We start from the raw sequence: 25385 nt of genomic DNA, 5'->3' as shown, positions 1-25385 counted from the left end.
AGGACATGGACAAAAAAAAATCTTTAATATTTAAACTTTACTGATTTTTTTTTACAAAGCACTACTTTTATTATTATTACTTTGCTCGCCTAATATTTTTTGTCAATTTTTTTTTCCCTCTGTTTAATTACATTTTTCGATTGTACTGAGGTCCTTTAAAAATACATCTGCAATATGAATACCCAGATTTAGAGTGATTCAACAACACATAACTCTGCATCTTTTTTTTAATTCATCCAAAATCAATGCCATTTTCTACAATTGTAGATTTCAGCACTTAGAAAGTACTAAAACTAGTACTTTCCTCTTCACGCCAGGCAAATGTGTTATTTTGAAAATCCTCTAACTTTTTGTCGTATAAATCACGTTTGTGTCTTTATTTTGAAATTCATCACCGGAATCTACATGTGTCACCCATGTGAGCTTGGCGTGGATCATAGATATACAACGGAGGCGCCGCATTGAGGGCTGACACATAGGCCGACTTTGCCGACATATTAGATGAGGCAAGAGCAAACGGAGAATATGCCTAATTCATGTGCTGCATGGACTTAGAACTACTGTTTTACAGTTCATTATACACAGGTAAAACAGAAATAATACTTTTTCGCTGTTGTGACCTAATTTTGGGCATAATACCATGGATTCTCGAGGTCGGGCCATTTTATTGCATTAGTTGACGGGCAAAGCTGCCACAACCAATATGGCGGAATTACTGACGTACCACAGCAACAGGCCAACCCGGTCAATGCGGCATCTATGAATGTTTGTCTATAACACGGACACCTATCGTGAATTGTTATCGTCTGGTAGTATAGTCCTCAAACAACCGAAGAATGGTGACTGTTTCGCGTGTTGTTAATGAAAAAGTAATCCGATAGAAAGAAAAAAAAAACATTGCTGTTAAGCCTTTTGAATGGACATTAAACTACCGTCGTAGGTAGCGCTCCCTCCAAACTCGGACTACTGCACTTAGCTAACCATGTAGCTAACCTGTAGCTAACTGGATTATAGCAACACCTTGCGCTACTGAAGAATGCATTGGGATAGCAAGCCAAGAGAGCAGTAAAGGTGAGTATTTATTTTCCTTTTTTAGACTTTTAATTCACCATTAATAATGCCGTACAACAGATTAACGTCACGGAAGATGGTGACACGTGACCGCGTGATATACACCCTGTATATATATTTATTCTCTCTCTGTCAATGTTGATTATGGTTTTCTCTGTTGAACAACGGCGAATTTGTCAAAACACTAGAAATGGCTGGTCTGTACAATAATAATGTGTATTTATAGATAATTGTAGCATGAGTCATTGTGTCAATGTAAACTGTAAACAAATGAATTGAACTGTTTTCTTTTCCTTTGCAGTTACCCAGGATGCTTCACGGGCCATATCGGAGTCTGGACGGGGACCGCCCCCTTTTCCAGATCCCATACACCACCTTCACCATCGGGACACTTGTGCTCCCTATTTCCGGACTTGTTGTCTCCCTGTTTGTTGCTCTCATATACCACTTTGAAGATGCCATATACACACACTGTCATGTAAGTCCAGTTTAGACTCTTTGTGTGTGTGTGTGTGTGCTCACTAAGTTTCTTTCCTCCTCCCGCCAGGTGTCCAATTACCTCCCGTCCATCAGTGCCGCCATCAGCCGCGTGCCGGAGCGCTACATCTGGCGCTGCTGCATCGGTTTGCACTCGGCGCCCCGATTGCTGATGGCCGCCTCTTATTTTAGCTTCTACCGCCGTCGCTTCGCCGATAAGCTTCCGGAACTGGTTCTGAGCGGGATGGCGTTGTTGTGCAGCCTCACTGAAAACTCCGCCTTACTCTTGCTCACATTTGTGGCGTCCACAGAGGACTACAGTGAGTAAAAGCAGTGTTTGCATACAGAAACTAAAATGTTACTAACAGTTTGTGGGTTCTTTGTAGATGTTCACAAAAACTGCTTCTTCGTGTTCATCGTGAGCTCACTGCTGCACATGCTCATTACATGCAGACTGTGGCATGTTATCAACAGGCACTATGTCAGCCCAGAGGTATTGTCAACTTTTGTTTTGTTTTTTTTATATCAGATCCAAATGCTTCTTGGGTAGCCATTCTTGTGATTTTAGTGCTGCATGATGTCTCACTCTGAGATAACCGTCAGATTTTTGCTTCGATACTAATCAAACACATTGTTTCCATGCCAGGAGGGGAAGTCGTACAGGTGGAAACTGCGCCTGTTCCTGTTCAACCTGAGCAGCTGTGTGGCGGCTGCGTACTTCTTCAGACGCCACAACCAGCACTGCGAAGCCGGAGGTGAGAACGTTTTGTTTTGTTCTTTAAAAGATAGGATGAAGTCCACACAAATATGTGCGTCATAAAAAAAAACAACATATCTTCCTCATAATTTTGTCCCTCGCAAAATCTCAATTTAAAAAACAAAAGTTCTCCTCCCATTCCTTGTGGAAGTGGTAAGTTTTTGCCTTCTGAAGTTTAAAAGAAATCGGTTAGCTCACCAGCTAGCGGCCGTCTCGAGACGTCTGAAGTAAACAATGAATAACAGGCGTCTTATTTCATGTCTAAAGGACTTTAATAATATTAAAAAACATATTTAGAAAGGTTTTCTGTGCTCTAACTATGAAAGTATCCCATTGAGTAACACCGAATGCTGTATCGTGGAAATTAATTTATCTTTATAAACGGGTGATGACTGTACACTCGAGTATACTTCAACTTCAAGTACTTTTAACTACGCTCCGACACAGCACCGGTATGTCTATTCCATCCTCTGAACTGACACTGCATCTCTGCCGTCCTCAGTCTACACGCTGTTTGCGTTCTGTGAGTACCTGGTGGTCTTCTCCAACATAGTGTTCCACGGCACGGTGTACTGGGACTTTGGAAATCAAACGGTCATGGTGGCCACACCTCCTGAAGACAAACGATACTGAAAGAACAAGTGCAGTCTAACACGCGTACACGACTTGTGATCCCTTGAAAATGAGAAGTGCAGCGCCAGAACGGTCTCTGAAGGGTGAAAAAGTCCTGATATTTTGCACATTTGGCAACCAGAAACACTCAAGGTTCTTGTTTACATGAACATCCTCCACTGACAAGAACCACAAAAACTTCTATATTACAGAATGTGAAAATCAAGCAGTGAATAAATGTGTCACAATATGAATTTAAGGTCCTATGCTGACTCGTACAACAAAAAAAAATAATTTTATGCCAGTTGGGGACGTCATGCATTACCGAGCAGCTCCACTTGTGGCCCCCATTGGTGTTTTTCATGAATGAGCACGTGACAGCTCATTGTCATCATGAGCAAGTTGAGAAAAAGCTTGGAGGAGAATCGGCAAACAGGAAGAGGAAGCCACCTCCTGCCTCTCGAGGAGACGTTGCGAAGGAAAAGGCGACATCCTCCAGTCTGATCTGCTCCTAAAAGATGTTTCCTCCCCAAAGCCTCAGCAGGAAATGATTCATTCTGTCAGCGTTTACACCGTCTTTGGACAATCGTAGACAGTGTCAGACATTTTAATGTCATTTTCATCTAAAACAGGGGTTTCAAACTCAATTTCAAAATCAAAAAGAAAGCATTTATTAAAAACAGAATAAAAAAAAATGTTTTGTTTTGTTTTGTTGTTTTGTTCCAGTTTTCCACAAGAAAAGCTTTGAAAAAACATTCCACTGTTCTCAAATATCTTCATTTTTATTTTTCTATACAAAATAAGATTAGAAAATACATGAAGAATAAAAATCAGTAATAAATAAATACAATAATAATAATAATAAAACAGCAAAGAAGAATAACTTAACAAACCATATATAGTTGGTGGGTAGAGAAAGTATTTTTTTTTCCGATTCAAATGAACATTATTAACAGTTATTTAACCTTTAACAAGAACATTAATGAAACTTAATCATTTGACCCAATTAGCAAGTTAGCATTTTAATGTTTGGGTTGGTTGGTTGGCTCAACTGGTAGCACTGCAGCCTCTTGGTGCAGGGGGTCAAGGTTCAATCCTATTTCTCAGGGTGAGCATGTATTGCAATCATCACATCTGTTATAACAGCATAGCTGTTTGCTGTCTAGTTAGCTCAACTGGTAGCACCGCAGATTCCGGGTGCAGGGAATCGGGGTTAAATACCTGATGTGGGCAAGTGTAGTCGATGGTAATTTTGCTAGTTCACTAGGTCTAGCACCGATCATCACCTCCATTATAACATTGTGGTCTTTGTGAGCTGGTTAGCTCAACTGCTAGCACCGCAGATTCATGGTGCAGAGGTACAAGGTTCAATACCTGCTCAGGCTGACTGTAGGTGTTGCTCTTTTTAACAGTTCTCCAGGTCCGGCACCTATCATAGTCATCACCTCCGTTATAACATCATGAATGTTTGCCAGCTGGCTAACTCCACTGGTAGCACCGCGGGTTTAAGGTGCAGGGGACTGGGGTTCAAATCCCGGTCAAGGTCGCAAAACAAATAATGTTTACGTTGCCTTCACAGTTGGTGATCAATGAGGCACTTAAAAATAGGGAATAAAGCTAGGCCTGGAGGATTCCTGGACGACTTGAAATTATGCCACCGAGGAGATGCCGAAGAGGAGGAGACGACGATGAAAGACTCCGCCCCCATAATAACAGTGCTAGGGAAAGAATGTGCCTCAGAGATCTGTCCCACTGGAAAAGGTCAACATAAAATAAGTAGGAGGGGTAGAGGTGATGGCGGAGGGGGTGGTGGCGAAAAAAGGGGCTGGCGGATAGAGGGATGGATTAGGCAGCTGGCGTTTTTAAAAAAAAATTTCATCAAAATTTTTCTTTCTTAAATCCCTGGTCGGGATTTGAACCAAGAGCCCCCGCACCATAATCTGCGATGCTACTAGGTGAGCTATGAGGCTCATAAACACCATGATGTTGTAACGGAGGTGATGACTACGATAGGTGCTGGACTTGGAGAACTGTTAAAACGAACAACACCTACAGTTAGCCTTACCGGGTATTGAACCTTGATCCTCTGCACCATGAATCTGCAGTGCTACCAGTTGAGCTAACCAGCTCACAAACACCAAATGTCTTACTTTTCACCAAACTAACAAATCTAACATTAAACTTTCATATCAAGACAGGCTGCATTTGGCCGCGAGTTTGAGACCCCTGATCTAATACATAAAACTTTTAATATGATTGATGGTAATGAAAATGAAAAACAAATCATCCCTTAACTTGGACTACAGTGAAACTTTGTGATTTTCTTAGTATTTCTAACATGTAATTAAAATTGTATCATAAAATCTATATCTATTTTTGTATTTTATATAATTTTTTTAATACATTTTTAGACATATTATATTCACTAAAATTCTATAAGTGATGTATGTATTATTTCCACAAATACATGAATAGGTATATATTTTCTTGACCTCTGATAGACTGCATTTGTTGTAATAAATAAGAAAAAAAGCCTTGAGTATTGTCATCTTTCAGTTTTAATCCCATCAAAGCAGGTGAAGAAAATGATGCCATTTTTCCAACTTCTAAAATCAAGTCTGTCAAGCACTAAAAGCCCCCGTTTGGGTCCTAGAGCAGCACGCAAGGCTTCTTGCTGATGACAGGCTCGGGGTTGAGAAACGCCCTGACGGCTTCAGTGAACACGTCCTTAATGCCGTCCTGGTTGAGGGCGGAGCATTCCAGGTAGCGGACGGCGTGAATCTGCCGGGCGAGGGCGGAGCCCTGGTGATGAGTGATGGGCGTCTGGTTCTGCTCCTTCAGCTTTCTCTGGATCTCGGCGTCGTTTCGGAGGTCGCTCTTGGTGCCCACCAAGAGGATGGGGATGCCGGGGCAGTGATGTGACACCTGCAGGGGGGGACGAGGAGGAGGCACGTGATAATGTAAGAAAAACACAACCGTGACATGTCAATCAAACATAGACATGTCCCTTTTCTTGCTACATAATCTGACCTCAGGATGCCATTTGTGTTTGACATTCTCGTAGGAGGCGGGGCTTGAGATGGAGAAGCAGATGATGAAAACGTTGGTTTGAGGGTATGACAGCGTCCTCAGCCGGTCGTACTCCTCTTGGCCCGCCGTGTCCCACAGGTTTAGACTGATGATTCTGTTGTCCACTGTTATCTGAACACACACACACACACACACACAGGAATATAACATAACATAACATAACATAAGGTGGCCAGAAATATTTCAATATTGAACAAAGCAAAATTTGTTCTCAATCAGAAATCACTACACACTCTTTATTGCTCTCTGGTTCTACCATATCTTACTTATTGTGTGGAAATATGGGCTAATTAATAACTATAAAAGCAGTCTTCACTCGCTAAATGTACTGCAAAAAAGGTCAGTAAGGATAATTCATAATGCCGCCTTCAGAGAACATACTAACTCCTTATTTCTAAAATCACAAATACTTTAACTTGCTGATATAGTTCATCTTCAAACAGCTAAAATAATACATAAGGCTAAAAAATAACCAATTAGCTAAAAATGTCATCAAAAATAAAATAAAAATATATAAAAAAAATAAAAAGAAAAATAATAACAATTTAACAACAATAAAAATAAAAAAAAACTTAAACTATATTATGAAAGCAGGAAGTGAACAAATGTAACAGTTACTGATTGTAAAAGTACCAGATGGAGGGGTAGGATTTAATAAGCTTTGCTTCTTCCTACTCCTTTCGGACATGTGGAACTGGGAACTGATTACGTGATGCATTCAATTGTAATCTGATGCATGTTCAAATGAAATTAAAACCATTACCATTACCAAAATGTATGCCGGAGCCCAGCAGTTTGCTCCTTATGTCACTACAACATCGGTTCTGCAGGTGCCGTGTTGTGCAAATATACTTGGTGAAAGGGAGCTAAAAATTTCTCATGCACTCCAAATCATTATTGAAGTTAATTTAGTCTTCCATATTGACACACTGGCACACACCTGGCTGCTGTAGTTGTCGAACACGGTGGGGATGTACTCTTTGGGAAAGGCTCCGGTGGTGTAGGAAATGAGGAGGCAAGTCTTTCCCACGGCGCCGTCGCCTACAACCACACACTTTATGGTTTGCATGATGACCTTTGACTCCTTCAGAAACCTGTAACACACACACACACACAACCTTCCTGTGGGGACTTGTCCAACAAGCGTAGTTCAGTAGCCTGCTTCATTTGAATTATGAGAGTGTCGTTTTGGTTTCACACAAGAAGACGACTCGTCTCCGTCTGTTTACCTTCCGCCTGATTGGATTGGATTAATTCTTCAGAGACTTATTACGTCCCATCGTCCGGCCCCTGAGAGGAGGGAGAATAGATCCTTGTCATTTTTCATTTGCTGCTTAAAGTGAATTATTCATTCATTCATTCATTCATTTTCTACCGCTTTTTCCGCACGAGCGTCGCAGGGGTGCTGGAGCCTATCCCAGCTGTCTTCAGGCGAGAGGCGGGGTACACCCTGGACTGGTGGCCAGCCAATCACAGGGCACATATATACAAACAACCATTCACACTCACATTCATACCTATGGACAATTTGGAGTCGCTAATTAACCTAGCATGTTTTTGGAATGTGGGAGGAAACCGGAGTACCCGGAGAAAACCCACGCATGCACAGGGAGAACATGCAAACTCTACACAGAGATGGCCGAGGGTGGAATTGAACCCTGGTCTCCTAGCTGTGAGGTCTGTGTGCTAACCACTCGACCACTGTGCTAAAAAACATGCTAACATCTGCAATGTGCCACCTTGTTGTGTCAAAGGTGAAGGGTTTTGGAAAGATGAATACTAGGTAGGACTGTGCATAAGAGGCAGAAATTGGATCCGGGTCTCCTAGTTGTGAGGTCTGCACGCTAACCACTCGAAAAATAATCACCCAATCATACCCACACTCTTTTATTATTATGATCATTTTTGGTTGTGTGTGTGTATACTTTGCATAAAAAGAAGAAAAAAAAAAAGTGATCCTATGCTTCCAGCGGACTCGGTGCCAAAGAATGAAATACAAACTGTGAGAATGCGGCTCAGCCCAGACTCCGGGGATGTGACCCCACCCTCGCCTGGCTTTCTCTCACTCTGGGTGGAGGTCTGAGGATCTTACTCCTGCTGCAAGCCTGACTTAACCTCCCATGTTGTCCCACTTTACTATGAAAATATATACAATGATCGAACATGATTTAGTATACTTGTGTGTGTGTGACACACATTGATGTGACATGTACGTAACTGCCTCCTCAGCTTTGTGAGAGAAGACACTAGAACCTCCAAGCGGACTCCACCCTGCTGGAGTAGCTTCATCAATGAGGCTGCCAAAATGCCTTCCCGCCCCCGCTGCTAAGGCCCCCCCACCCCCCAAGAATCTAGTAATGCACAAGTTATGTGCTCAAAGTAAATCCACCCAGTCCGTTTGTACAACATTGCTAACCAAAACAGCAGCACCTACAGAGTAACTTACATAGACTCTTAAGAATGAACTTAATGTTTCCTCCACAGCATAAAGGATGCTCTTGAGGTCATCATCTCTTTTGGTACGTCTTGTTGTTGAAAGTAGGCCGCTAACATACGAGCGGAAGCATACGTTTCAGCCTCTTCACAAATGTAGTGATATACTATCTCGATGCCTCATACATTTGGTAATGGTAATGATTTTATTTCATTTGAACATGCATCAGATTACAATTGAATGCATCACATAAGCAGTTCACAGTGTCCAAAAGGAGTAGGAAGAAGCAAAGCTTATTGAATCCTACCCCTCCATCTGGTACTTTTACAATCAGTAACTGTTACATTTGTTCACTTCCTGCTTTCCTAATATAGTTCATTATTATTTATTTATTTAATTTTATTTTTTTCACAAAAAATCATCAAAATTCAAATTTAGCAAACATCAACTGCTTGTATTGTTTCTTGAATTGGCTCATCGTTGTGCATTGTTTGAGGTCCTTACTCAATCCATCCCATAGTTTGATTCCACATACTGAAATGCTATGGCTTTTTAACATAGTCCTAGCATAGAAGTGTTTCAAATGTAGTTCTTCCCTGAGATCATATTTCTCCTCTCTTGTAGAGAAGTATTGGATGAAATTTTTAGCTAATTGGTAATTTTTAGCCTTATGTGTTATTTTAGCTGTTTGAAGATGAACTATATCAGCAAGTTGAAGTATTTGTGATTTTAGAAATAAGGCGGCATTATGAATTATCCTTACTGACCTTTTTTGCAGTACATTTAGTGAGTGAAGATTGCTTTTATAGTTATGAATTACCCCATATTTCCACACAATAAGCAAGATATGGTAGACATTTTTAGCTAATTGGTTATTTTTAGCCTTATGCATTATTTTAGCTGAACACAAGTTGAATCATGACGAAAAAGAACCATGTTGAAACTTTTGTAATGTTGAAACGTCAAACGAAAAAAAAAAAAAGGAAGCTTTTATGAAGCAAAAAGTCCTTGCGGTCTTGTGTTGAAATGATGACGGTAACTCGGAGGAGACGTTGGTCCGGTGTTTTTGAAGTCGTGGATGTACATTTGCGACGAGTAAAGTGATTTATGTTAGGAGAACCGAAACTTCGAAACTGATGAATTATTGTCAGCGGATGAAAGAGGAAATATTTGGAGGGTTGTTAAAAGAGGAAGAAGAAAGAATAGCCGCGAAGTACAGCAGCTATACATTGTCTAAAATGATGAATGTTCGGTTACCATGGTGATTCCATCTGAGTATGAATAATCGAGAAAGCATTGTATTTACTGTAGGTTGATTGTTTTGGGGGGAAAAAAGAACGATTAATGAGACTTCTCCGCCATCATCATCATTAACGACCTTGTCGGGTTACTTCACATGTGCGTTATAAGGAAGTACCACTTCCTTCTGGTCAGCTGCGGTCGCTATTTTTTACTTCATCTCGCTGGTTACGAGTCTCCTGACCTGTTGAGGAACTTCATCATTCTACAGTTGAAGACATGACAGGAACATTTCTAATATTAGCGCAACGTTGTCATTTACGTAGATGCGTCATCTTTTCTAGCAAAAAAAAAAAAAAAAAAAGCAGAAACGTTGAATTTGACTGGAAAGTCTCCCGCTCTACAAAATGTCAGCTGAATTAAAGTTGATTAAAGTCAAGAAATCCTCAGTTTTTGGACTAATATGTCAGCTAACGGAAGTAGGACGGTCATTGATGATCGGCTGGGCAGAAGGAGTTTCAACTCCCATCTTAGACCATAGAGAGCTTAGACCATGTTCCGAGGGAGGGAGCCACATCCACTCCGAGTGGGCCATGTTCTATGGGTTGTCATAGCAGTAATCTCAAAACCCGTTGGTAGACATCATCAGTGAGTCCTAGCTGTGGTGTGGATGAGAGGCCCTAGATGCTAGGGCGTTGTTTGGGTTGACTTATTCTATAGCATCATATAGACATGGGGGCAGGGGGGGGTGCCTCTGGATTGGCAGACCGGGAACCAACCAGGAACCAACCGGGAACCAACCAGGAACCAACCGGGAACCAACGTAAGAGGATGGATGGAGATATTTAACCCCCATGGATGAACTTGAACTATCAAAACAGCCCACTGAAGAAAGCCATTGAACATCAAGGCTCGTCTTCATTTTGCCAGAAAAGCATCTTGATGATCCCCAAGACCGTTGGGGAACTAGTCGGCGGTCTGGCAAGACAAATATTGAACTTTTTGGAAAGTGTGCGTTCCATTAATTCTGCCCGTAAAAGTAACACCGCATTTCAGAAAAAAACAGTAAAATATGGTGGTGGTAGTGTAATGGTCTTCAAAAAATCCTATCCGGCCAATCTGTTTGTGACCTCAAACTGAAACCAACTTGGGTTCAGCAGCAGGACGATGACCCAAAACACACCAGCAAGTCCACCTCTGATTGGCTAAAGAAAAACCAAATGAAGACCGAAGTCCTGACCTGAACCCTATTGAGATGCTGTGGCATCACCTTAAAAACATGATTCAGGCTGGAAAAGCCTCCAATGTGACTGAATGACAACAATTCTGCCACAGACTCATTGCAAGTTATACCAAAGGCTTGATTGCAGTTGTTGCTGCCGAACCAGTTATTACAATATACAAAAAAAAAAAAAAACATAAAAAAAATCCTTTTTTCACACCAATGTATATTGTTTTTATATTTCTCTCATATCGGAACCACAAACTAGTAGTGTTATAGTATTTTAACTATGGGATTACAGCGATTGTTGCCTTAATTTCATATCATCTTGTACTGTTTTTATATTAATTATTAATATTAGAGATGAAGAACATCTACTCACCGCTCATCAGTGGTCCTGTCTGATAAAACTGCTCTGTTTCGGTCTTCTCAGTGTGTGTGTGTGTGTGTGTGTGTGTGTGTGTGTGGGTGGAGCATAAAAAACAGCAGGAGAAGGAAGAGGAAGTTTACTGTCGGCCTGTGTGTGTACTTGTAGTTTTATGTGCCGTTTACTTGGTTGTCACGTTCCATGAATGCATCATGTTATTGTCTTCTCACAGGCATTAAACTCCACTGAGATTCGTTACTGTAACATTTGTTAACAATTCGGCATTAAAAAAAACGTACATCAAATGCTAAACATATTTTAAAACAAATCAAATTAATTTGCTGTCTTAGCCAGAGTAGCATTTTTATGAGTATCACTTTACTTTTTTTTGCCGTTTACTTCTCCGGAAGAGCCGACCTGCATTTCCAGTATTTGACCACTAGAGAGCAGAAACTTGCTGCTCTATAATTTTGAGTGATGCCTTCCAAGTCCACTGATTCTGTCGTAAATAACAAAAGCCTGAAAAGTGGGAGACATTTCGCGAAGCATTCTTCAAATTTTTTTGTAGTTATAGCATATTTTTGCCTACATTAGGAAGTATTACTAGGAATTTTTTTTTAAATGATATAAAACAAAGGAATATACAGTTTGTAAATGATGACAATACTAGCAGAATTTAAGTGATGCAGCAAAAATTGTAGCATTGTAATAATATTTTTGTGGTGGTACTTAGTATGAAAAGTTTCACACCAATTGCATTAGAACTTTATGTTTTATTGTAATTTAAGATATTCAAATTATACAAGTAGAAGCTTTTTTTATGGGGGTCCCTGAAGGCAGCACAGGCGGGTCTACATGTGTAAAAACACATGTAGACCCGCCTGTTTTTTTTTTTTTTTTTTTTTTAACTCAGCAGCTGTTTCTCTTTGACTCGGAGTCTGCGGGTAAAGAAGTGCGGAACAAACTCTGGGTTTTTCTCGCCTGCTCAAACACACCTGATCTGATCGTCTCGATGGATTAGTGGAGACCACGCTTGCCCATGTAAGTGATGACCACTTCAGTTGGACATTTTTTTGTTTGTTTGTTTGTTTGTTTGTTTTTTACAAGGGATGTTGAAGCTGGACAGCATTCTGACCTCTGACCTTCAGCAAAAACTACTCTCATGAGGAAATGGATGTTGATGTTGGTGGGGGTTTCCTCTTTGTTGATCTTTTATGATCCACGTTGTGGATCTCTGTTAGCAACTATGCGGTTTATGATGTTTCAAACTAAAATAATCCATATCATAACAGATGTTTAACTTCACTTCCTTGTCTATCACCCCCCCCCAGACATGGAGTGTGTGTGTTTGTGGCTAGTGTGTGTGTGCGTCCTGAATGTCCTGAGTGTCAGTGCTCACAGCGGACCGGACAAGGGTGAGCACCCCCACCACCTGGACCAGCAACATCACCATTCCAACGCTAACGCCAACTCAGGTACAAGAAAAAGCTACATTGTTTGATTGGTGGCGGCCATGTTTTTCATGTTTTCAGTGCCCTGAAAAACGCATACCAAAATTTAAAAGTGATTCGGCTGAGCACCCAGAAGTTACAGGGCCCTGAGCTATGGGGGGAATTTCTTACGGGGGTCAAATTTGGGGTTTAAAAACAGTGCCACCATGTGGTGTGTTTGTTAGAAAAATAATAGCACAGGCAACCCAGTCGGGGGCATGTTTTGATACATTTTCACCCCTGTTCAGTCACTTTTGAGTGACCCTCATTAAATTTATTGCTACCATAAAACATTTCACCAACATAAATATGAAAAAAAATGTTTTTTTTTGGGGGGGGGGTGTAAGTAAGCATATGATAGAAGATATTTACACTTTACATGTGTCAAATAAAAACCTGTGTATGTAGTGTGAGCTAGCAGTTAGCTTACCGCAGCTTCCGCGTGCTAACATCACGATAGCATCACAGGAAGGAAACTGTTCCAAAAATAGACTCCTTTTTAACTAAAGCAGACACTGTTATTATTGAAAAAGGATGGAGATTTGAAAAGATGTTGAATAAACATCCTTTCACAGCCAATCAGAGCACAGCATTTAATGTTAGCAAACAGACGTATGAAGCATTTTTTTTTTTGGTTTGGAAAACTATGAACATCCCTTGATGCTTGATGATTAAACAAATGGACGATTCTGTGAGTAAAATATCATGAAATTCAAACAATAATTTGTCAGTGTTACATGAACACCGACTTTGACTTGACCTTCTTCTTCTGCGTTTCTTTATTTTTATCCGACCAGCTGCTGATGTTAATCCTCTAACAAAACGCTGTCGCTTCACCTGTCTCTCTTTACCTCGCGTTCCCGTGTTTTTTTTTAATGCGATGGACTCCCTTGATGGATGGGGTTGATGTAGATTGGCTTTTTATATACAAACTGGAACTCCGGTACTGGTCCAACATAATACAGGCCGTATACTGTATCACATACAACCATGTAAAATTACTGAGTGGGATAGGAGGACGTAAATATTAGCAATGCTAGCGTAGCAATGTGAGCCACAGTGTTAAAGGGGATCTATTATATGCTCATTTTCAGGGTTTTGTATTGATTTGTTGACTCGGATAGAGCAGTTACACACAATGACCGTAGCTTTCTAGATCCTCCAGATTCTGCACCTCTTCCTGCTTCTGACATAAACGGTTTGTTTAATATACCCGACCCACCAAGGCGGTATCAAGCTCAGGGGAAGCAGTTGACATCATGAAATGGCGCAACTTCAAAAGCGAACATCCGAGTGCCATTTTTGTCAAAAGTGGAGCAAACAAATGAGGGAGATGATAGATTATGTTCCGGTTTTGGTGCTCATAAACAGGTTTCAGGGACGCATTACTGCTGGAACATCCTTAACTAATCACTTTATCATACATATCATACATTATGAAATATTATGAAACCTATGTAACTGAAGGAATTCCACAGAAAGGTAAAACAGAGAAACTAGTTAAATGTATAAATAAATGCACTCATGCTAATGTGGATTAGCCAATGTGCACACACAAAGTGTGCGTGCTGAACTTTAAAAAGGTATCGGAAGATTTACAATCTGTTTAAGTTTCTCGTCTCCCTGTTCCCAGACGATGAATCCAAATGTCTCTAAACCTGCACCGAGTGTGTTTTTGCCTTGTAGTTTCTATTATGAATTGTGAGCTCACACCAACACACATGCACACGCACACACACACTGCAGCGCAATCATGCAGAGACTCTCCCGAGGCTGAAATGACCACATATAGGCATAAAGTTCCTGCTGTGATATGTATAACTCAGTTGTCATAGCGACCATGTCGGCATGATGAAGACATGATGGTGATGGATAGATGCTAGCTGCTAACTGTAGCTAACAGGGGCTTCTTGTAAGAAGACAACAATAACGTGTCATTTCCAGCCTAAACATAAAATACTTTTGTGATGTTTTCTATATATCGTAATTTCTGGTGTTTTTCTTAAACTTTGAACCCCACGGCTTATACAGCGGCGTGGCTAAATTCTAATCTCATCACGTCTCCTTTACTATTAACAAACTATTCATCGTTTAAATACTGTGCAGCTCACAAGTCAGTGAGGGTACGATAGCCACATACGAGCTATCACTGTACTCACAATGAGCTTGTCAACGCATAAAAAATGTCAGGTCATTATGTATATAACAGTATAACAATATAACAGTCTAACTCATGGTGTCAACGCTAAACTCATCAGACAGCGACTTAACAGCCAGAAAGTATATCTCAGAAATATACAACCATGTAACAATATTAGTTTCAAAGAGAAAAAAAACTGAGCAATGCATTCATTTGGGGGCTGCAATGACGTTAGCCTCCCTCTGGACAGAGGCAGCATTGAAGTACCGTCCATCCATTTTCTATACTGCTTGTCCTCCAATGAAATGCTTTTTTCAGACGAATGCATTATGGGATTTTTTTCCCCACTCAAACTCATAGTGGTACATGTTTGTATATTTATTAGGTACACCTTTTGACTGTTAAGTTGCTGTGAGATGAGTTTAGTGTTCATTCTAGTCAGACTGTTCAACTGAGTAATGACCTCCTGCAATTTCCAATTTGGTTGACAAGCTTGTTGTAAGTTTTTTTTTCATAGTTCATGATTTCGCTGATCCGATTTTGTGTTTAAGATCTGTGCACCATCGACCAGCAGCTCTGTCAAGATGAAAACGCCCTGCTGAGTTTTGAGGCCATCTGCAGCATCCACAAACTGATGGACGACGATGCAGACGGCACGGTGGACGCGACCGAGACGGACGAGGTGAGACACAAACACCAGACTTTTATTCCCCACTGATAACGACCCACAGCCATTATTGTCTAAATGGCTACAATAAATCATCACACAATATTGTCCATTGAGAAGGTATAATAATAATAAACACTCAATCTGGACCCCCGACTCCATGTGGTCTTTGTCAGTTTATGCGGCAGGATCTCAAGTATCACGACCCGAAAGCCAAGCACAGCAGCTTCCACCGTGTGGACCTGCACATTAGCGTGGAGGACATGTGGGACGCGTGGAAGACCTCAGAAGGTGAGTCCATTTCCAAAAGGAAAGGGAAGTGCTAAATACAGTAACGGTATTTTCACTTTACAGTACCGTTCATCGCTGTGATGTTGTAAAAACACAAAAGGGAAGTGTTGTTATTTTTTTTTTACAACTCATCAGTTACTATTTAAGCAGAATTCATTGTCTTTGTCAGGGTTGACCAAAAATGGGTCCTGGGTTTATGGACCCATTTGGACCCATATGGTCAGTAAAATGTTGCAGCCTGTTTCATTGGCGGAAGGCTTTATCATATATGCTGGATGGAGTCATGATTGTAATTAGTTTTTGCACAGGAATAATAATAATATGTAAAGAATACTCAAGCCTAAATATGGCTAAATAATAGGAACGTTTAGTACAAGTGAGATCGTAGTTTTAGCAGTCAAGCTAACGTGTGACTGGTTCATTTCTCACGTTGTCGTGACGCTGAAATGTATGTGTTTAGTGTACAACTGGACACACGAGCAGGTAGACGAGTGGCTGCAGCTCAGCGTCGAGCTTCCTCAATATGCAGAAACCTTCCGCAAACACGGGCTGGATGGCAAGGCGTTACCGAGGTAATACTTATAGGTTATCACATGGTTTGTCTGGTATCAGGCCAGGAATCATGCCCCCCCAAGTGTCAGTATCAGCTGATACTGGCACACGGGGGAATGATACTGGGCCTGATACCAGACAAACCATGTGATGATCTTATTATCACATACTATTTAATCATGAGCTTATTATCACGTACTATTTAATCAAAATACCATTTTGTTTCCAGAAAGTTTTCTGTTTATTACATGTATTATATCTAAACAGTGTAAACACAATATTGGAAAAATATTTCAACAATAATATTTTATCAACAGTCTTATCTTATCAATGTCTGACAATTAAAGTTCCATTAATCAAGTTTGGGTTTTTTTGGTGACTGGAGAAGCACTAGGCACTAAGCACTCGTGCGCTGTTCTCTGATTGGACATGGTTAAACTCCATACTTTATCAGTATCACTGCCCTGGGCTTTGACACAGTATCATTTCGGCTTTTTCCCGTATCATTCATGGGCGCTTTCTAGGGTACAGGGCCAATTAATACTGTAGTATGTGATAATCAGCTATACAGTACACTCCGGCTGCGAGGATGCATTTATTTAATTTTAACCTCACTCCTACTTCCTGACAGGCTGGCAGTGAAGAACACCACCTTGACCGTGTCCCTGTTGAAGATCTTGGACCGGAGTCATGCCCAGAAACTGCAGCTGAAGGCTCTAGATACAGTACTGTTTGGACCACCACCAGGTATGTAATGTAAGCATGTCTTCTGTGTTGTCACGGCAACATATGCTGTATTTTATTGTATTTTTGTAATTTCTGTGCACTGTTGAGATCCTGTTGTGCGGCTGGAGAATTTATAATTTTAGGTGTGGTGTGTAGGCCACTTTATGGCACGTTGCCGATAGCGCTGAGAGCCCTATAAAGATGCAGCAGGTGTTAAGATTGAAGGGCTTTTTGTCGGTAAACCGAGTTGCCAAAAAAAAAACACATGTTTTATTTAATCTGTTTGAGCTCTCCTGTCAATAAACACGGCACGCATTTGGAAACTGCAAATCTGCCTTCCTGTGTTTTAGCTCCCTGACACCACACTATGACACTAATAACTAATAAAGCGGAGGTCCATAGTGCATATACAAATAAAGCGTCACCCCACCCCCTCCCCCCTCTGTAGAAGAGCCTGATGGTATGTTCAGGGTTCAAACTAGAAATCCTCTTTTTAGTTGTCATAGCGACCATGTCGGCTGAAGACATAATGGTGATGGATAGATGCTAGCTGCTAACTGTAGCTAACAGGGGCTTCTTGTAAGAAGACAACAATACCGTGTCATTTCCAGCCTAAACATAAAATACTTTTGTGATGTTTTCTATATTCCGTAATTTCTGGTGTTTTTCTTAAACTTTGAACCCCACGGCTTATACAGCGGCGTGGCTAAATTCTGATCTCATCACGTCTCTCTCTTTACTATTAACAAACTATTCATCGTTTAAATACCGTGCAGCTCTCAAGTCAGTGAGGGTACGATAGCCGCATACGAGCTATCATTGTACTCACAATGAGCTTGTCAACGCATAAAAAAATGTCAGGAGGCCGTTATGTATATAACGGTATAACAATATAACAGTCTGACTCATGGTGTCAACGCTAAACTCATCAGACAGCGACTTAACAGCCAAATCCTCTTTTTAGTAGATACTCTCCCATTCTTTATATAACCACTGTGCCCCTTTGTGTGTGTGTGTGTGTGTGTGTAACTAGGTCGACAAAACCGTTGGAAGGACCTGGTTCTGGGCGTGTCCATCCTGGCAGCGCTGGGCGGATGCTGGTTCGCGTACGTCCAGACGAGGAGGTCCAGGGACGACCTGGGCAAGCTGATGAAGGACCTGGAGGGTCTTCAGAAGGCTGAGCAGAGTCTGCTGGACCTGCAGGAGAAGTAAGTTGAGTGAAGGCTTCTCACAACCTCACTAAGTGAAACCTGAGTGTATGTGTATGTGTGTATGTGTGTGTGTATGTGCGTGTGGACGAGCACTGAAGAAGATTCCTGTTCAAACTCCTTTTAAGGACAAAGAGACCAGTAGCTGCCTTCACTGTGTGTCCTGTGCGAACACACACACACACACACACACACACAATGGGATTAATACTACAGACTCCTTGTAGTTGTTCAGTCACAATGAAGTCTTGCTCATGTATGTTCAGCTGCTGGGCTGATCCAGTGTCAGTAAATTAGACTCAAACAGGTGGTGATGTACACAGGACACGACACACTTTCCTCTCATTAGTGTGTGTGTGTGTTTCTCTCACAAGAAGATACAGCGCCACCTGCTGACATCACATTTAAACGAAGCCAAAAATATCACACCATTAAAAATGCAACAGGCTGCACGGCGGTCGAGTGGTTAGCGCGCAGACATCACAGCTAGGAGACCAGGATCCAATTTCTGCCTCTTATGCACAGTCCTACCTAGTATTCATCCTTCCAAAACCCTTCACCTTTGACACAACAAGGTGGCGCATTGCAGATGTTAGCATGTTTTTTTTTTAGCACGGCGGACGAGTGGTTAGCCCGCAGGCCTCAGAGCTGGGAGACCAGAGTTCAATTCCACCCTCGGCCATTTCTGTGTGGAGTTTGCATGTTCTCCCCCGTGCATGTGTGGGTTTTCTCCGGGTACTCCGGTTTCCTCCCACATTCCAAAAACATGCTAGGTTAATTAGCGACTCCAAATTGTCCATAGGTATGAATGTGAGTGTGAATGGTTGTTTGTCTATATGTGCCCTGTGATTGGCTGGCCACCAGTCCAGGGTGTACCCTGCCTCTCGCCCCAAAGACAGCTGGGATAGGCTCCAGCTCCCCCCGCAACCCTTGTGAGGATAAGTGGTAGAAAATGAATGAATTAATGAATAAAATGCAACAGGAACTAAAACAAACATGAGCACTGGTGTACTGGTAGACCATCCCATAACGTTACAACTGTTAGGCATGGCCAGGAAAAATGTGGATGTGGAAAGTCTTGTCATATTCCAAAGTTTCCAATCTTCTATACCTCTTATCAGGCTGCAGAAGGCTCAGGAGGAGCAACGGTGCGTTCAGGTGGAGAAGGTTAAGGTAGAAGAGGAGCTGAGGAGCGAGATCAACACGGCCAAGCAGGAAGCTCAGCGTCTCCGAGAGCTGCGGGAGGGCACTGAGAACGAGAGGAGTCGTCAGAAGTACGCCGAGGAGGAACTAGAGCAAGTAGGCGACAGCGAACGCACCGCACTCTATAGTGTTGTAATTGAAAAAGAGTCAAACAGGATTTGGTTTTGTTTATAATAAAAAAAAAAAAAAAAGGTGAGGACGGCGCTGAAGAAGGCAGAGAGGGAGCTGGAATCGCGGGCTCGCTGGACGCCACCGGAAGCTCTGCAGACGTGGCTGCAGCTGACACACGAGGTGGAAGTGCAGTACTACAACATCAAAAAGCAGAGCGCAGAGAGGCAGCTGCTCCAAGCCAGAGAAGGGGTGAGAATGCTTATGAGTACTCTTCTTCTCCAAAAACACTGATAGTTGGCGCTAGAATACACTACACTAAGAGTGGCAAACCTTTGCCACAGATGATATTCTTAAACCAAAACCAAAATTTTTGTCTTTCGGGAACAGATGAATTTGGTTTACCTTCTCCATCGCTGCCCCCCACCCTCTGGAACTCTTTGCCCCATTCACTCCGTGCTTGCCCCGACCTTCCCTCCTTCAAAAAACAACTCAAAACCCACCTTAATGTCTAACTTTTTATACCTGACTGCTGTGCTCCGCCCCGCTTTTAGCCTTGTTTTTAGCTCTGAATGAATGTATGGATGTTGTATTTTACATTTTTTGCATCGTTTACTCTGTTTTTTTACTCAACTCTATTTTTTATTTCTTTTTTCTTCACTGTAAAGCATCTTTGAGTACTCTGAAAAGCGCTATACAAATAAAATGTATTATTATTATTACATTATTTCTTATGGGAGAAATGTATTTGGTTAGAGTCTGACCTTCCGAAGCAAATTAATGATAACTAAGGTTCCACTGAATGTTCAAACTAAAACGTAATGCTTATTCATTTGGCAAACAAACATTCATTCATTCATTCATTTTCTACCGCTAATCGTCACAAGGGTGGTGGTGGTGGGGGTGCTGGAGCCTTTCCCAGCTGTCTTAGGGTGAGAGGCAAATCAGCCAATCACAGAGCACATATAGACAAACAACCATTCACACTCACATTCATACCTATGGACAATTTGGAGTCGCTAATTAACCTAGCATGTTTTTGGAATGTGGGAGGAAACCGGAGTACCCGGAGAAAACCCCACACATGCACGGGGAGAACATGCAAACTGGAAGTTTCAGTTCAGCTGGAAGTACTGTACTGTAAATAAATATAAGTTAACATCTTAATAAATGTTTTTACTTTTTTTTTTTATTTTAGGCCGAGAAGATCAAAAAGAAGAGGAGTTCTCTATTTGGGACCTTCCATGTGGCTCACAGCTCCTCCTTAGATGATGTCGACCACAAGATCCTCTCTGCCAAGTAAGCGACTACGATATACGTTTTTAAAACGCTTACAACTGTCACAATTGGAGATCGAGCTCTGCTTCGTTCCACCGTTCAGACAAGCCCTGGCCGAGGTGACGGCTGCCCTGCGAGAAAAGCTGCATCGCTGGCAGCAGATCGAGTCCCTCACTGGCTTCTGTTTAGTCACCAACCCGGGTCTTGGGGCGCTGGCCGCCGCCCTCAACCTGGACCCGTCCTTCCTGGGCCTGCGACCCTCGACCCCGCAGCATCTCTTGCTGTCGGATGACCTCGATGACATGGACGAGGACATCCTGTCGCCTGGAACGCTGCAATGTGAGTTTGCGGTCCCATTTTGCATCATATTGGCGTGCTTGGACATCGCTTTTCTCTGATTGGTCGTCTCTACAGACGCAGCCTGGCAGATGGATCGACGAGTCAGTGACCTTTGGCCTTTGAGCGGCATTGCAGACAACCAATCGCCATGGAAACTCTCTGGTTGGCCCCTCCCTCACTACTAACCTATTAATATCCTCGTCACTGTGAGGGTTTACACTCCAAAAATAAGACTTATCTTGTTGACCCCTGCAGTTCAGAGTCTGATGCCCCTGCAGCAAAGGATGGGAGACCCGGCTATGATGTTCAACTCTCAGAGGTTGGTAGATGGGAGGGGCCCGCGTCAACAGGAAGGGTGCGGCCTAATTACCTGCCCTCCCAGGGGCCCTCGGCAGACACGCAGTCGCTCCATTGGCCACCTGGAATTCCTCCCAGTACCCAGCACCCCTCTCTCCTCCTCGCTCTCACACCCCTGCATCTCCCCGGCCTGTGCCGCTTCTCCTCCTCGCGCTCCCGTACTTTCACTCTGTTGTCCTCCTGTCTCCAAATCCTCCTACATGGAGGGAACCACTTGCTTTTCTGCTCTGCTCCTCAAGTCCTCTTACTCTCTGGAGGCGCATGCGGGGGGGACTGTGATGAACCGAAGGCAGCGTTGTCGATCCGGCAGCTCTGGGTACCTTGCACTGCTCGGGCTTTTGCCAAAAGTTACTACAGTGGATCCCCGCATATTCGCCTTTCTCCTTAATTTGGTAGAAAATACATCTCATTTCCACTAGTATGGCCATCATTTATAATTATGTACTAATGAATTGCATATTAACAGCATAATACATGCAGAACTGAGACAAATAGATTACCGTTTTTTTTTTTTACCATTCATGGGTGGTCCTTGACCATAACCCATGCGAAAAGCGGGGTCCTACTGTATTGTGTTTTTTTTCCTTCAATTGACAGACAAATATCTATAGAGTTTAGTGTGCTAACATAGCGCATTAATTAAAGTAGTCATTTAAAGACATTTTAGCCTCAGTCAGATCGTTATTTTCCTCATTTTCTCCAAGCCTGACCCTCCAAGATTTTGCAATGTTGTGATCATGCAAATTCAAACCAACATGGCAACTTCTGATCCCGGCTAACCGTTGTCATTTTTGACAATTAAATTGGTTCCTGTGCAGTACTAAACAACCGTTGAACCATTCATTCATTCATTCATTTTCTACCACTTTTTCCTCACGAGGGTCGCGGGGGCTGCTGGAGCCTATCCCAGCTGTCTTCGGGCGAGAGGCGGGGTACACCCTGGACTGGTCGCCAGCCAATCACAGGGCACATATAGACAAACAACCATTCACACTCACATTCATACCTATGGACAATTTGGAGTCACCAATTAACCTAGCATGTTTTTGGAAAACATGCAAAAACATGCAAAACACCCCATAATATGCAAACCCCACACAGAGATGGCCGAGGGTGGAATTGAACCCTGGTCTCTTAGCTGTGAGGTCTGCGTGCTAACCACTAGACCGCCATGCCGCCCACCGTTGAACCAATCAAATAAATGACCTCCCCGGTGTTCTCAACAAGCAGTGTATTGGAACATGAACAAATATTTTTAAACCACGGAAGAATGTCTACAACTTGTGGATGACAGAGCAGATGCCTGACAATAAGGGACTCTACGACAAACTATGTAAAAGTAACAGCACGTTAATAATAAAATAACATGTTTGCAGCACATTCGCATGTAAGGATCTTCCAAGATGGAACATGCAACAGGCCCTGACAGATTGTGTAGTTCAGTAAAGGACACAGAAGTAAGGCAGACATCATGTACTGTTTTTTTTTCTCTTGCTTCCTGCTTGGCTGCAGCCAAGATCAGAATGTCTGTCTTACCAACTGACTCACTGAGATAGAAATGCCCCCTGGTGGTAAAATGCCGATACAACTCTCAATATAAATGACTATTAAATAAAATTAAAAGGCTCTTAACTACAAATACATTACTTAATGTGACCACACAGTTATAAAGGAGAGATAAAAAATATATATAAAATTGAGAAAAGCTGCCATTTTTGGTCCCGACAATCACAACAACTAAAAACCCAGCAAAATCTTGGAGGGACTGAAACCTGGAACCTCAAAAGTCAAACTCAAGCAAACAAACTTACACCGGTTGTGACTAAAACTGTGGCAATTATAGAAACAATTATTTGTTAAATAACTGTATTAACTGTCATACAATAAAGCTAAAATAAAGTAAAATCTACTCACCTTTTGAAGATGTTTAGTAAAGCTGGAATAGGAAGGTGTTTAAAGTGGCAATATTGTTGTGGGTATTACTGCAATGCAGTGTATAATACTGCAAGTGTGTTCATGCTAGTATTTACTTTTCATCTTTGCCATCGCTGGTACCCTTCTTTGGTGGCATCACGAAAAAAAACAAAGAAAACAACAAATCACATTTTCTGTGGTCGAAGTCCAAATGTTTTGACTTTGGAGGTTCCACTTTACATACTTTCACATCACGTTAACATGACTAAAATGTAAAAAAAAAAAGTGTTGATGAGCCAAACTATTCATTTTAATTCTTCCTCTCCTTTCTCCCTTAGAGACATAATGGACCGCTCAGACTCTGACTCCGCCCTCCCGCTCTCTCACAGCGAATCCAGGAGCATGTACGGCTCCAAGCCCTTCCTACTTCCATCTAGGATCCACCCCCTGCAGGGTCAAACCCCCAGATTTAGAGGAGGGGGAGGCCTGGAGAAAAGCTCAAGCCTGGGAGAGCTGAGGGGCACCTCCGCCGCCTTCCTCTCCTCCTCCTGCTCCACCCGCTCCCTCTGCATCACGCCCGACAGCACCGACGGCCCCATCCTCTGCTCCTCGCTTCCAGGCTCATCTAGCGCAGGGACGGGCATCCAAACTCCCTCTAGGTGGAGCCCCGTGGAGGAGGAGGATGGGCGCGACGAGGGCGAGTCGTCGGGCGGACGCAGGAGAAACGCCTTCAATAAAATTTTTAAGAAAAAAAAGTGACATCACTGAAGACACGCTCATATTTTTGCCTTTTGGACGATGGGATAACTTCATTTGTTTGACTTATGGACAAAAACACAACAGCCCAGTAGAACAATAAAAAGAAGTACACATTGGACTTCAGCCTAAATTTGTTGGACAAAAAAAAAGTCAACCACTCAACTTCAGGTTCGGTGATGCCACCACAGACGGGTACTTGTGGTGTACCAGAGGAAAAATGCAATGATAACCATAGAAAAAGACCTACTGCAAAACAGGAAAGGCTAGCATCAATTTTACTTCGAGTACATTTTCACTCTCTGTGTCTGTTGGGTATCCTTAACGGTGAGAAGTTAGCATGTTTCTTATCTGTACAGCTAAAGGTTTATGATGGCTACAGTTTGACCCCGGAACAGATAAATTCACTTTACATTATGTCCTATGGGAATGTACTCTATTTTGAGCAACCAGCATCACAGGACTTTGGAGTTTCCAGTAGCCTGCTTTGATTTATTTCATAGGATGAATGGACTGAAAACCAGGAGGCCATGTTTGGTATTTTGGACTGTCTTTGTTTTTTTTTTCCCCACTCAGAAGAGAAGTGAGATCAATCATCCAAATTAAGTTTCCACAGTTTGATGTTGACGAAACACACACACGCACACACACACCAAATCATCCGTTTTGTGTGCATGTCTAAGGCAGGGTGTGAAGCTGAAATGTTACTTGATTTAATAGTAACAAAAAAATGAAATATATTTATTGTTTGTAAAGAAAAACTGCTTATTCTGTACCCCGAAATTCCATCCACGTGTCTATTTTAATGATTAGAGTATTTAAAGTGTTTATTATTAAATAACTGACTTTATCTTTGGTTTGCGGTTTGTTTGCTGAAACTCAAGTCGATACGGTAAAATTGTAGCATTCACGCTTTGGAAACATTTCGCTCCTTTAGCAGGCGGAAGTGAAGGAACACAAAAAAAGAGAAATGAAAGTTTCAGTGACTCAATTTCCTTTGATGGTGGAGTGGGTTCCTCTTTAAATCCCGTTCACTGTCTACCAAGCAGGTAGAACATGTTAACTGTACATAAAGTCAAGTTATTGA

At 42.1% G+C, this 25385-nt stretch overlaps 3 protein-coding genes across 7 annotated transcripts in view; 2 read left to right on the top strand and 1 right to left on the bottom strand.

Moving 5' to 3' along the window:
- Positions 1–497: 497 nt before the first annotated feature.
- On the top strand, positions 498–8691 carry pgap2 (post-GPI attachment to proteins 2). The gene is made up of 6 exons (XM_058086103.1): positions 498–1071; positions 1373–1549; positions 1619–1868; positions 1935–2041; positions 2195–2303; positions 2808–8691. The coding sequence occupies exons 2-6, from the start codon at positions 1382–1384 to the stop codon at positions 2936–2938; spliced, it is 765 nt and encodes a 254-aa protein (XP_057942086.1). The 5' UTR covers positions 498–1071; positions 1373–1381; the 3' UTR covers positions 2939–8691.
- Positions 5458–25385, bottom strand: part of rhogb (ras homolog family member Gb) — a 29884-nt gene continuing 9956 nt past the window's right edge. For 2 of the 4 annotated variants that reach the window (XM_058086105.1, XM_058086106.1), the window contains 5 exons: positions 18192–18332; positions 7237–7297; positions 6948–7101; positions 5948–6118; positions 5458–5842 (listed from right to left, as the gene is read on the bottom strand). In XM_058086105.1, coding sequence (XP_057942088.1) covers positions 5567–5842; positions 5948–6118; positions 6948–7076 — 576 coding nt within the window. In that variant the 5' untranslated portion in view covers positions 7077–7101; positions 7237–7297; positions 18192–18332 and the 3' untranslated portion in view covers positions 5458–5566. Of the gene's footprint in view, positions 5843–5947; positions 6119–6947; positions 7102–7236; positions 7298–11284; positions 11685–18191; positions 18333–19454; positions 19470–25385 lie in introns of those variants that run through there. The other 2 variants (XM_058086107.1, XM_058086104.1) reach the window with 2 other exon arrangements.
- Positions 12185–25176, top strand: LOC131137792 (stromal interaction molecule 1-like). Of its 2 annotated transcripts, none has more exons than XM_058086092.1 (14): positions 12185–12310; positions 12601–12744; positions 15451–15581; positions 15743–15857; positions 16318–16429; positions 17041–17156; positions 18169–18343; positions 19465–19642; positions 19739–19906; positions 20853–20953; positions 21036–21271; positions 21347–21433; positions 21527–21944; positions 23881–25176. In XM_058086092.1, exons 2-14 carry the CDS (start codon positions 12603–12605, stop codon positions 24299–24301), a joined length of 2400 nt encoding a protein of 799 aa, XP_057942075.1. In that variant the 5' UTR covers positions 12185–12310; positions 12601–12602; the 3' UTR covers positions 24302–25176. The 2 variants fall into 2 exon arrangements, with proteins under 2 accessions (XP_057942075.1, XP_057942076.1); XM_058086093.1 differs by having other exon boundaries at positions 21527–21590; positions 23881–25164.

This window comes from Doryrhamphus excisus, chromosome 11 (genome assembly GCF_030265055.1).
Source record: "Doryrhamphus excisus isolate RoL2022-K1 chromosome 11, RoL_Dexc_1.0, whole genome shotgun sequence".
NCBI classification, from domain to species: domain Eukaryota; kingdom Metazoa; phylum Chordata; class Actinopteri; order Syngnathiformes; family Syngnathidae; genus Doryrhamphus; species Doryrhamphus excisus.
The sequence above is the reverse complement of the archived record's forward strand: the minus strand, read 5'-3'. Positions and strand labels throughout refer to the sequence as shown.